The 9,541-nt window shown below is 31.0% G+C and overlaps 1 protein-coding gene across 1 annotated transcript in view; it reads left to right on the top strand.

The window, feature by feature from the left end:
* Nucleotides 1-757: 757 nt before the first annotated feature.
* Nucleotides 758-9,541, top strand: part of Smp_146460 (putative 22.6kDa tegument-associated antigen) — a gene marked incomplete at both ends in the record, with an annotated part of 14,078 nt that continues 5,294 nt past the window's right edge. The window contains 3 exons of the mRNA XM_018788637.1: nucleotides 758-880; nucleotides 6,219-6,301; nucleotides 8,391-8,602. Coding sequence (XP_018654160.1) covers nucleotides 758-880; nucleotides 6,219-6,301; nucleotides 8,391-8,602 — 418 coding nt within the window. The remainder of the gene's footprint in view (nucleotides 881-6,218; nucleotides 6,302-8,390; nucleotides 8,603-9,541) is intronic.

Genomic DNA, 9,541 nt, shown 5'->3' with positions numbered 1-9,541 from the left:
GAAGGTGCATCGGCCTCATGACTTCCGAAGGAACTCGGCTTTCATCATGAGACGTCATAATGATTCCTTTAACTCCCAGGGCAGAGTTTAAATGGTTTGAATATTTTTTTCTGGTTAGCGTTTTTTTTTAGCAAGTTGGTTTTCTACGAGATGGGGTCGCTAACCTCATGCCCAACCCTCCTCCTTTATCCAGGCTTGGGACCGGTAGTGGCCTCCGGAGGAGCTACAGGCGGAGTTAGAAGTAGTTATGTACCTGAATATAATTCTTAGTGAAACTTTTGCTGAAATAAGTAAAGAATCTTTAAAATTTACAGATTTACTTTTATTTTTTATTATATTTCTTTAACAAAACAATACATTCCATTGTATTCATCCAATGAATCTAATATAATATACCAATGATATTAAATATTACACACTATAAAGAAATATGTATCATTTTATTCACTTACATTTAATACGTAAACACACATGAATCTGTTCATTAGTTTTGTATATATCAACGTATGATAAAAGAGAAATTCTCTTAGTAACAAGTTGTATAAATATCTGTCTGATATATATAGAGAGATTTAAAAAAAGGGTATAATTCTATACTGAATAGATTATGATCATTTTTTGTAATATTAAATTAATCTAATAAATCTTATATCAAAACATCTAAAATATTGAAAAAAAAATTGTCATTGGATTTTAAAGAAATCAGGACAAAACAAAGAAACCTATTTTATATCAAAAACAAAAAAATTGAATAATTATGGAGAAATTTATTGAAATCTTTCTAAAACTTGATAGTAATAATAATAATAATGGATTTATTAAGAAAACTGAACTTATTCAATATTGTGAAAAAGAAAATATGGATATGTGCATGGTTGATGTAAGACAATAATTTTATACAAATTATATAGAAATTCATATATATCAGAGGGGGTTTTGTGGAGAATTTAGTATTTTCATAGTTGAAATCATGAGTCAAATCATGAGTCCTGGGTTCGAATCTCACGACTGCGGGATCGTGGATGCGCACTGCTGAGGAGTCCCATAATAGGACGAAAGGGCAGTCCAGTGCTTCCAGGTTTTCCATGGTGGTCTAGCTTCAATTGACTCATGATTTCAACTATGAAAATTCATATATGTATAGTTTAAAAGTTTTATATATATATCAGGATCTGTATCAAGTTTTGACTTGATAATTTTGAATAAATTGGGCATTGGGTAGATTGTTATAAATAAAATAATATATTTGTAATATTGTAATTAAAGATGGATAGTGGCTAGCAGTGGAATCCAGGACGCGCGTTTCATTCTATTTGGGACTCGTCAGCTGGATGTACCTGCTTACAATGCTTGTGAATTAAGGCTACATCGAGGCAATATGCACAGTATGCACATATGCTAATAAGAGACTGACCAGTTGCAATCCTAAACATCAATGGGAAGATTTAAACAAACAATACTAAGTGAATATTTGTAAAATCACAATAAGCAGAAAAATTAGATTTTATGACGTTTCGTGACTTAGTGTAAGCCATTTTCTCAGGGGATAAATAACCAAATTAAAATTAATCCAAGTTTAAATAGTACAACGGAACAACACGAATATTGGGTGCGATCAATCAAAAAACAGGTCTGAATAAATCAATATCATGTCATTTCGATCAAGGTGATTCATAAGCGACATGTATGTATATTTGTGTGTGTATATATGTGCACTGTTAATGATGAAAAATATGTGACCTTTATAATGACAAAGGATAGTAACAAGTTGTATAAATATCTGTCTGATATATATATAAAGTATAATTCTATACTGAATAGATTATGATCATTTTTTGCAATATTAAATTCAATCATGAAAGACCAGATGATTTGTCAACGAGAGCGAGATGGGACGAACGTGGCAGCTGATATATTACTAAAATGACCGCCAATACAACCCCTCAATTGGTCCACACCTTTACCGTCACAGTTCTATTTGGATAGAGGATAGAGTTTAATTTGTGAGGTAATAGTGTGAATTGTGAATGAAATCAGACTAGGTGAATAGGATAGATAGTCCAAATAGGATGTATGGTAAGGCCTTCTTTTCTATTGAGAGCAGTAGGATTAAGCATTATATGGAACGCTTCAGCTACTCTCCTTTCTTTGTAATTAGAAAATCCTTTTTGTAATATTTTGATATTTTTGAAGTCGATATGAGGATTGTTGAAAATGGTGTGAAATTTTATTGCCGATTTAATTTGAAGTCCATCCAGTTCTACAGGATTATTAGGAGGTTTCTTTGTGTACCTAATATGTTCTTTGGCACGAGTCAAGATTTCGCGAGATGACTCTCCAATATAGAAGGCATCAAAATCGGCACAACCTAATTTGTAGACGCAGTTCTGTGTAAACATGAATGGGATATTTTCTTTTAATCGATATTAAAAATATATTACTTATTTCTTTATATATGTTCACGATAATAATAATAATAAAGTGCTTTTTAAATCTGTCATTATTGAAGAATAATATAAATTCTTTGTCAAAGAATTCACTAGAAAATCGTTTAATAAATGGGTCAAACACTAAATTTATTAATACTATCAGGACTCAGTAGCTAAGTGGACATCGCGATGGCGTTTGAAGCCAAAGGTACTGGGTTTCAGTCCCAGAGTGAACATCAACTCTGAGATGAAGGTACATCCAGCTGACGAGTCCCAAATAAGACGAAACGCGCATCGTGGATCCCACTGCTAGCCACTATCCATCTTTGCTTATAATGCTTGTGAATTAAGGCAATATCGAGGCAATATGCACAGTATACACATATGCCAATAAGAGACAGATCAATTGCAGTCCTAAACGTCAATGGGAAGATTCAAATAAACAATACTAATTGAATTAATTATAAGAGTTTGTATTTTTCAGTTGTTGGTATTTTTTTACTTTGTTTAATAATTCATTGTTTGTGAGAATTAGAATTCCTGGATGCATATCTTGACATTACATGATACTATAAGTTGATTATGTTTTGAATAAGTTATGGTTGAAGTATCCAAGACATGAATTTTGCTTTGAATATTAAAAACTGAAAAATCAAAGACTCTTGGGAACAATAATAAATTGTATACTGTTTAAATAAAATATGTAACTGTAATGGTCTGTTGGATAACACGCTAGTTTTTGAAAAGTTGAATATTTAGTTCAAGTTATGATATGGACGTTAACAATCAGACAGAAACACATTCATTTGATGTGTTCGGAATAGGACATGACCACTATTTTGTTTCCCACTGCTAATCACTATTAAAAATATGATAATAGAATTATTTTGATTCAAGCAGTACTTTTATTATTTCCAAAAACCATTAAATTTGAGTCAAGTCACCATAATACACAGTGAATCTATAGAGTGAATATCAAGTTATTGTAAACTCCCATTGTTTTATTTGTTAATTTATTTACTTTTTGGTCAATTACGTCACAGGATATGAAACTAAGACTCTTTTACAATCATTATGGTTGACATTAACTAAAATATAATTGGCATAACAACAATTATACCAATGCTACTGTTAGTGTAGTGAACAAAACACCGGTTGGGGACAATCGTATGTATTTAGACACAAACTACAGACTATCTCACTAAATTCTGATAACCATACAGTAAACAGTTTATTTGCAAAATAACAAGCAATTATCTCAATCTTCACTGTTTCTTCTGTAAATATCAGTTCATCAATTGCGCTTCATTACAGTTCTTTCCTTATCGGTCTTCTGCCAAAATACATTCTATGTCTGACCATCACCATATACTACTTATGTGGATATAAGTAGACAACACTACACTAGTACTAATAAATCAGATAGTTGAATCGGTAAAACAATCATAAAATATCCATTAACAAGTGATAAATCAAAGTGAAAAGTTGTCATGAATTAACCTTACTTTCTTAGTAACAACAATCATATATGAGTTAGTGACCAGTTTTTGAATGAACTTCTGGAGTTCTAGTGAAAGGATATGATAACGCTGACAGTGATATCATTAGTAATGATTTCGCTGCTTAGTGAACTGACAAGTTGAAAATATAGGCTACTGGGTTCTGAGTGATAATCACTAAACTTATATATTTTAGGTAAGATTCAGAGTGTAGTGGTCCGTAGACATTGCGAATGAGTTCTAAACTAAGATATGACAACTGGTGAATGCCTGCCAAATTTCACTAGTTTAGACCTTCACAATAACAAGTTTCTAGGAAAGGAGGACTGGATGATTAATGTCATTTTGCTAATTGTCTTAAGTTTCTTCAAGTGGACCTTAATTGCAAGAGGTAATTCAAAACGTTATGATGTATTCAAAATCGGATGCTGTATCTATATAAAACGGGTTAGCCAGTTATTTTATATCTTATAGCACTCTAAGTTTAATCAATCAATGTTCACTTCTATCACAAACTGATTCATACTCTTTTCAACCAAATATTCTCAACTTTCAGTTATATATCAGAAGGGATTTTATGGAGATTTCAGTATTTTCATAGTTGAAAGCGTGAGTCGATTGAAGCTAGACCACCATGAAAAACCTGGAAGCACTGGACGGCCGTTTCGTCCTATTATGGGACTCCTCAGCAGTGCGTATCCTCGATTAAGACTTAGTTATTATTTTGATTTCAACTTTGAATTTGTAACTAATATGAAATTACTGTGAAGAACAATAATCTTTTTAAAATGACAAGAATTTTTTTAAAGAACCTTTTTTATAGAGGAACGTTTAGTACATTAAAATAAATATATAATAATAGAAATAATGATTTCTGATAAAATTTCACTGTGCTCCAAATTATTGATTAGAAGGAATAGCCTAGTTTAAGTCAATTATTTCTTTCAAAATCCGGGGTATACGTTTACGGTTGTTAGTAAAAGAGGTATATCAGTGTTGTAAATGTGGAACTGGTTGTGTGAGCCTAATAAATAGAAGGCATAGGTCGAGAGAAAGAATTATGTACTTACTAGTCATATTCACTGGTCAGCTGGAGGTTGCATAACCTGTGAAATCAACCGTGTGAGAGATAATCAAATTAATCTGAGTACTAAATGAATATGCAGGAGACAGTTAATCATAATTATGGAAATACATGGATCCAATTTCTGAAAAGTATAGGACATTAGGTATGTTAGAAATGTAGTCACCTTAGAATCGGAATGATGAGTGACTTATTAAACGTAATGGAGGCCAAGGAAAGGAGTCCGGGAATTCATTTTTTAAACACATAGCTTTGATCATTAAAATCTTATGGATTTGCGTCTATTGTGTGAAGTACTCTGACACGGCCGCTTTGAAAAATGATTATCAACACACTAGACTACTAAAACGTATCAATTAATATTGGTTGTACAACCCATTTTGACTAGGTGAGTTAAAATCTATCCCATTTGCTGTTTTAAATTCACCTGTCTTCAGCCATACTGAAATTTTTCAAGCAGCATAGAAAGGTAAATTTATTGGACACCAGCTAACGGGATTGGTTCTTTTTCGGTATTTTTCACTCATAACTTTAAAGTCGTTTTGCGGTAAATAGGATTATAGCAAAAATTATAAAATATTACAACAAATTTCTACCTATTCGTCTGCAAAGAATCACGACGGGTTCTGCTCCTCTAACGTAATTTTTCATCGTATAATCTATATTCGATGTATAAATTTCAGTGTAGTCGTACCTTACTTCTTCAAAGGATAAACAAGAAGGAATACATATCAATCATTATCCTAGTTCAGCTTGAATTTCGAACAATTTGACTTATCGGTCGGTTATGAACTTCTTGTAAAAGCATATGAGTGTGTGGTATAATTAAAACACGTAATTGATTTAGAGTAATCGGAAGGCCAGAAAATCATTGTCATATTTACGTAGTTGACTATCAGAACTCAATAGCTAAGTAGACAAGTCAATGGTGTTTGGAGCGAACGGTACTGGGTTCAATCCAGACGTGAACATTAACTCTGGGATGCAGGTACATCCGGTTGACCAGTCCCAAGTAGGACGAAAGGCGCATGTTCTGGATTCTAATGCTAGCTACCATTCATCTTTGCTTATAAATATCAAAGAGGTTTGAATTGGCTTCCTCTGGGATTTAAATACGTTTATTTGACTTACTTGTATTATGATATTTGCAAGTTTAATTCAAATATTCATTCATTTCTTTGTTGTTATTGTTATTTTCCTATCTAGGAATGGTTAAAACCATTTAATTCACTCGATAAAATATCATTTAGGGAATTCTGTGTTGTATTCGGTTTAAAATATGAAGAAATGTAAGCAAATGAGTTATTTTCGTATCATTATAAATGGTGATTTTATTTTTTTTTAATATTTCCATTTTTTTGTATTTGTGTTTTCAATAGTGTGAAAATGTCTAGCATTTTATTTCTTCATACGGAAAGGTGAAAATCGAAACCAAAATTTATTAAGAATATTAAATAATTGTAGAGGATGTCATAGCACCTGGTTGGGATCCGCGATATGATAGCAACTGATGGTTAGAGACCTTGAATGACATGGCTCAAAATCGTTTGCAATGGCGCAGGTGCATCCACTCTTTGTATTCTACCAAATTCTAATCTTCTGAATTCCTCATGTCCCCATCCTTTTTCTCTTTCCAAATTTATTTCACTGTATTATACTCCTTCAATAACATCTTCAAACCCTAATCTTTCACATAATGCTTATACTCTTACTACTTCTACCACTATGGGATTTGAATCGACAACTTCATCTCTGTGCTTATGTGATATGGCAACTCGGACTGATGTACGTACGTACGAAGTTCTACGTTGTGACTGGCTGACTGAATGTCATAGTATGCAAGAAAGTGTATATGATTGTTCCTATATTAATAACAGGTTAAATTATATCAAAAGACGTCTTAACAGTGAGATGAACACTTAAGTCTATGAAGAAAAAATTTACATTACGAACTAACTGGTTATTAATTTGAAGAGAAATTTCCAAATATCTAGTAAAAAAACAACAACCGGTCGCAGTAGATTATAATCACACAACATCATTAGGTAGCTCAAGATAGGAATATAAGCCACAGTGGTCTGAAGGTAATGAATTTACCGAGAAGCCTGAAAGATCACAAATGAACAGTATTGAGAATTAATGTAGCAGAAGGAAACATCTGTCTAGTACTTCATAGTTTATGATGGTTGTTTTGTTAAAAGTCAGCGCACGATATGGAGAATTTTTATTGAAAACAGTCTCCGCATACCTTAAATCCCAACAAGTCTGTCTTTATTACTCGAATATACAGTTTGACTTTTAGTTCGTATTTACATGAGATCTAAGTCAAATCTAATTAATGCCATAAGAAGCCGTTTTATGTTAACAAGGATTAGATTATTTTAATCATTTTGCTTTCAATGAAAGACTCTCTGTTTTTACTTGCATTTCTATATATACAAGATTACCAGTAAATAAAAGTAAACAATAACAAGAGTTTAGTTATTTGACAAAAGTAAACATGACGTTTTTTAAATATTATGTGTCATTTGGCAAATCATAGTAGAATAGTTTTCTTTAAAGGATAACATAATATTTGTCCTATCAGTTTATAACTGAAGTATGCATTTATTTATTAAAAATTTTCTGTATACTATTGGTACAACTCACTAATTGATTCATTGTTTATTTAAAACGTTGACAAAAAGACATTGAGTTAAATATGTAATCTCTTTTGATTTCTGATATCACTTCATAGCTTTAATGTTGTACTGTCAGATGATAATGTATTCTTCATATTTTATTTGAGATTATGTTGAAGATGTGTAATTTAAATGGACGCAACTAATTATGTTGGTCATAATGATAGTCAAAGTTTCATATTTAAAACATCTAAGAGGAATAAAATTGCAACAATATTAATGTATTAAGTTTTTCATTTCAATAGTCTTTTAAGTAGCTCACATAAAAGTTTCTTAATCTCAGATGAAAGGTGTTTTGGTTTGCATATTTGTTTTTATGTTACAACTTTGACATGTTCAAATGTTAAGCTTAAAAATAGTTTTATCAACAAGGATCTTGTAAATTCCAACCATACATACTTGCCCTTGTCCAAATAGTACATTAAACCAAAAAATTTGATTGATGGGTATTTATAACTTGCATAATCATTAAGGTAAGGATCAATGTATAATGTTCCCCATCAGTTTACTTGATTCTTTAAACACTAAATAAGAATTGGCTAATTTGGATATCAATAAAAGTTATTTCGTAGTGAATTGTTTCAAATGAATATTTTTAACTCATCAATGATGAACTAATGTAAACATATTCTTTCTTCTTATTTCTGTCAAGAAACAATACTGTGACAAATGTAATTCTTCTATTTTTCTTTATTAGGATCATGGAAAAGAAAGATCGAGAGAATATGGCAGTTGGTTTATCACCTAAGCCAGATTCAGATATTACCATATTTTCCACTTCAATGTCTTTACAAAAACAAGTTGATATAACAAATATGTTTAAAGAAACCTTGAATACAAAGTATACTGATGAAAAATCAATAATTGTAATAGTTAATGATATGAAAAAGTATTTAGATGAAAAATATGGTAAATTATGGCAAGTATTCATAATTGATGGATCCTTTTGGTCAAATTTCAGTCATGAACCTTTCTTAGCTATAGAATTCATGTATGATAAATTTCGTTGTGTTATTTGGAGAAGTCCAGCAGATTAAATTATAAAAAAAATGAACAATAAAATGATTATAACTTTTGTATTTATAATATTTTCAACTAAAAGAACCAAAGATTCTTTTCTTACGTTGATGTACTAATTTTATCAGAAATGTTTCTAAAAAAATATCAATTACAATACAGAAAAACTCTATTATTGTCAGCCAGAAAAAAAAAATTTATTGAGATGGTTATGGTGTTTTGTTTCCTTCAATAGACTTGTTTAGATGATACATTTTAGTCATGTGCATAAAAGAAGAACTGACAGTTAAATTAATACTTCAGTAAATCACGTCAAAGTACGTTATATGTTATGAAAATTATAATTTACTAAGTAAAATGTCTTATAAGTAGTCAGAAAACTAAATGAACGAAGAATTCTGATGGTATGATATAATGAAAATCATAGAAATGATTTATCTATGGTGTTTCATGCAGTTAGTTCCCTTTATGAATTGAAATAAAGACAGACCAAATATTGATGCAGAATAATATGAATTCATTATATTTCGTGGTTTCTCATCAGTTGCTTACAACCAAATATGTATTAGAATTTTAGCACTGGGGTAATAAATAGTGTGGAACAATTGACATAATTGAATGTAAAGGATTGGAATGACAAAAGGTTATCAATGATAAGGTCAGAGGTTATTAGGCATTAGAATGAAGGAAGCATAAAGGGTGGGTGGTGTAATCGTTGAGTGGAGTTCAAAGACAGATAAGATCAAATGTGTGATAATTTTAGAGGTAATGAAGGAGTCATGGAATTAAAAACAAATAGGATGGGTTACGTAATAATTGAATGGAATTTGG

The sequence above is a fragment of the Schistosoma mansoni genome, chromosome W (genome assembly GCF_000237925.1).
Source record: "Schistosoma mansoni strain Puerto Rico chromosome W, complete genome".
Taxonomy (NCBI): Eukaryota; Metazoa; Platyhelminthes; class Trematoda; order Strigeidida; family Schistosomatidae; genus Schistosoma; species Schistosoma mansoni.
This window is presented reverse-complemented; position numbering and strand designations above follow the sequence as displayed.